The 2,936-nt window shown below is 64.3% G+C and overlaps 1 protein-coding gene across 1 annotated transcript in view; it reads right to left on the reverse strand.

Annotated features, from left to right (window-relative positions):
- Positions 1-596: 596 nt before the first annotated feature.
- The window catches only part of SPON2 (spondin 2), a 3,785-nt gene continuing 1,445 nt past the window's right edge, over positions 597-2,936 (reverse strand). The window contains 2 exon segments of the mRNA XM_077750445.1: positions 597-1,184; positions 2,662-2,836. Of these exon segments, the coding sequence (XP_077606571.1) occupies positions 1,000-1,184; positions 2,662-2,836 (360 nt within the window). The 3' untranslated portion in view covers positions 597-999.

The following is a 2,936-nucleotide window of genomic DNA, read 5'->3' on the forward strand; positions in this document are numbered from 1 at the left end:
GCTGGAAGGTGTGAGCTTGAGGGCGTGGAGGCAGAGGGAGAAGGGGGTCTGAGTGGAGGTGTGGGGACCAGGAACCNGGGAGGAGGAGGGAGTTGAGTGGTTGTTGGATCTGATTCTGCATGTGTCCAAGCAGGAGGAAGAAAGTTCTGGAAGGATCCCAAGGAGTGGAGAACAGCCCTTCCCCATCTCCTGGCCATTCCCTGAGGGACCAGCCCAGCCCCAGGGCTCAGGGACCCACTAGGGATCCACAGCAGTAGGATGAGGTTGGGACCCCCGACCTCAGACAAGGCCCCGGGTGGGTGACGGGCGAGCCCTGAGGGCACCTCTAGGAGGCCGTGGTGGGGAGCGTCTGGGGCAGGAACAAGCTCCCGGCAGAGGCGCGCGGAGCTGCTCCTCTGAACTCACCAGCCGCCCCACGAGCAGCTGCTGTGTGTACGGGCTGTGCGGTGGTCCTGAGCACGTCTATGCCATCCTGACGCTTGCTGTGTGCCCTCCGTGAAGTCTCGGGTGTGGCCCTACTCTGGGGCGAGAGCGTGGCCCCGTGTCTGCTCACGGTGCCTTTCCCAGGGCCCTTCCCGGAAATGTGAGACTAGGGGCCCTGTGGTCAGGAAATGGTCTTTATTCAAGTGCAGGGAGGTCGGTCACGTGGCAGCGCCGAGGCGAGGCTCGGCGCCTCCTCTCCTTTATGCACCTGACCTGCGTGACGTGCCCCAGCAGCCTGGCTCTGAGGAGCAGGCCGGGGCGTGGGCGCCGGGGAGAGCAGGGCCGAGGTATTTCACGCGCATGCGGCTTGGGCCTGGGGCGTGTGGCTCTCCTGCACGTGGCCCAGCGGGCGCCACGTGCAAGTCGACCTTGAACCGTAGTGAACAGAGCGGGCCACGGTTTGCGGCAGAGACGCACCCGCGAGGGGGTCTCAGGACCGGGCGCCCCGGGCACGCCCGTCGGCGGCGGGGCTCAGAGAGCTGCTGGACGGGCACGCGGGGCCGCGGGGCTCTGGCCTCACACACAGTTGTCCGGGACGCACTCTGCCTCCTCTTCAAGCTCGGGGCACGGCGTCCCGTGGTTGGCGGGCTGCACGCGGACGTAGCGCGTCCTGCTCTTGGCTCCCAGCTTCCCGCACGGACCCCCGCACAGCCCCCAGGACGACCACAGGGAGACCTCGCAGTCCAACGGGGTTTCCGGACCTGGACGGAGCACAGGAGAGGCTGTGAGCACGCGTGCGAGGAGCCTGGTGGCAGACGGACCCTCCGGGTGTGTGTTCGGGGCAAGACCAGCTCCGACCTTCAGAGTCACGAGGTGCGGAACTTTATCCACGTGGTTCAGCGCAGGGTACAGACCCACCAATCGCCCCACCTGGGGAAAACCACTGAGATGCCTCGGGTGAGCACTGCTGCGCTTTGAGGCCGCGCATGGCCACCGTCCAGGACTCCACGGGCCGAGTCTGGCCCCTGAGGGCGGGGGGGGGGGGNGAAAGCAGCGCAGGCTGGCCCGGCTCTCCGCTGCCTGCGGCGCTGTTTCTGAAGGTGACCGCGGTGGGGACTCCCCTTGGGTGGGCAGTGCCACCTTCACTACCCCACTGTCCCCTCTGCCAGGGAGGGCACAGAGGGATCCATTTGGTGGACTGTCCTGGCCTGTCAGCTGTGCCATGGGCCATGCACAGGCACACCACTGACGGGGGTCTCGGTCACAAGGGTCAAAGCCTCTCACTTGCAAATGTCGTGCAAGAGTGAAATCTTCGGTCTAGAGTTTGAATTGACTAAACCCCAAATCTCTCAGAACCCCGCTGTCCTGTACCAAATGCTATGAGCCCCCAGAACCTCCGTACGTCATTTACTGAATGCTCTGAACCCCTGACACTCTGAGCCCCCAGAACCCATATCATCTTGTGCTGAATGTCCCTAAGCCCCAGAACCCTGAAATCCTGCACTAAACGCTGAGACCCTAGATCCCCAAAACCCTATACTAAACGCCAAGCCCCTAGAACCCCGAAATCTTATGCTCAGTGCATGGAACCCCTAGGATCCACGTCGTCCTACACTGAACACTCAAACCCTGGTGTTTGAGTTTGCCCAGGGACATTGGCTCCCGTGACTCAGAGTGGGGCGCCCCAAGGCCATCTGAACACAGTGACCTGGTGTGACCCCGTCCCCTGTACCCCTGTGCACCCCGGAGGCCACTGGCCCCACCTGGCTAAGGGCACATCACCCCCAGGAGCCTGGCTTCCAACTCGGCACCTTTCGTCCATGCAGCCTCATCTCACGTCGGATCCCGGGGTATGTCCTGCGGGGTGGACGCACAGCAAGGCTGGTCCCTGGACTAATGGCCCTCACGGGGTCGCGTGCAGGTGACCCGTGTGGCCTTGGGAAGTGGCTCATGTTGAGGTGTTGTCGCTGCCGTGTCACAGACGGGGACTCGGGCAGTTTCTAGCCCCGTAGGGGCATTTTCTGTTTGTACAGAGTGACGTGTCGTCACTCCCCATTAAGGATTATTCTGCAGCAGAGACATACGGGCCTCACGCATGGGGCTCCCTATTGGCAGCTGCCGGGTCACCGGTCCCCGTGTGACCTACACACCTGAATGGCGCTTCTATCCTGTGCGGCCAGTGGGACGTCGGGGCCACCCCGGAGTCCGAGCACGGGCACCCGGGCCCTGCGGGCTCACCTGAGAGGCTGTCCGTGATCTCATTGCCCCCACCCAGGGGGCCTGGAGCGGGCAGCACGAAGGTCCTGGGGTTGTGCCGGAGTCGCACCAGGGTCACCCTGGCGATGGGGGGCAGGGACTTCAGCCGGGGGTAGTAGAAGGAGTTTGCCGGGTGGCTGGGAGAGGAGGAGGTTATCTGTGGGGAGAGCAGGGGTCTGGGCACAGGAGAAGCCGCAGGCCGCCGGCAGCCCCTGCTGGCTTCCCGCCCCGTCTGAAGGCTCCAGGGCACACGGACG

The sequence above is a fragment of the Crocuta crocuta genome, unplaced genomic scaffold, assembly GCF_008692635.1.
Source record: "Crocuta crocuta isolate KB4526 unplaced genomic scaffold, BGI_CrCroc_1.0 scaffold179, whole genome shotgun sequence".
Lineage (NCBI taxonomy): Eukaryota > Metazoa > Chordata > Mammalia > Carnivora > Hyaenidae > Crocuta > Crocuta crocuta.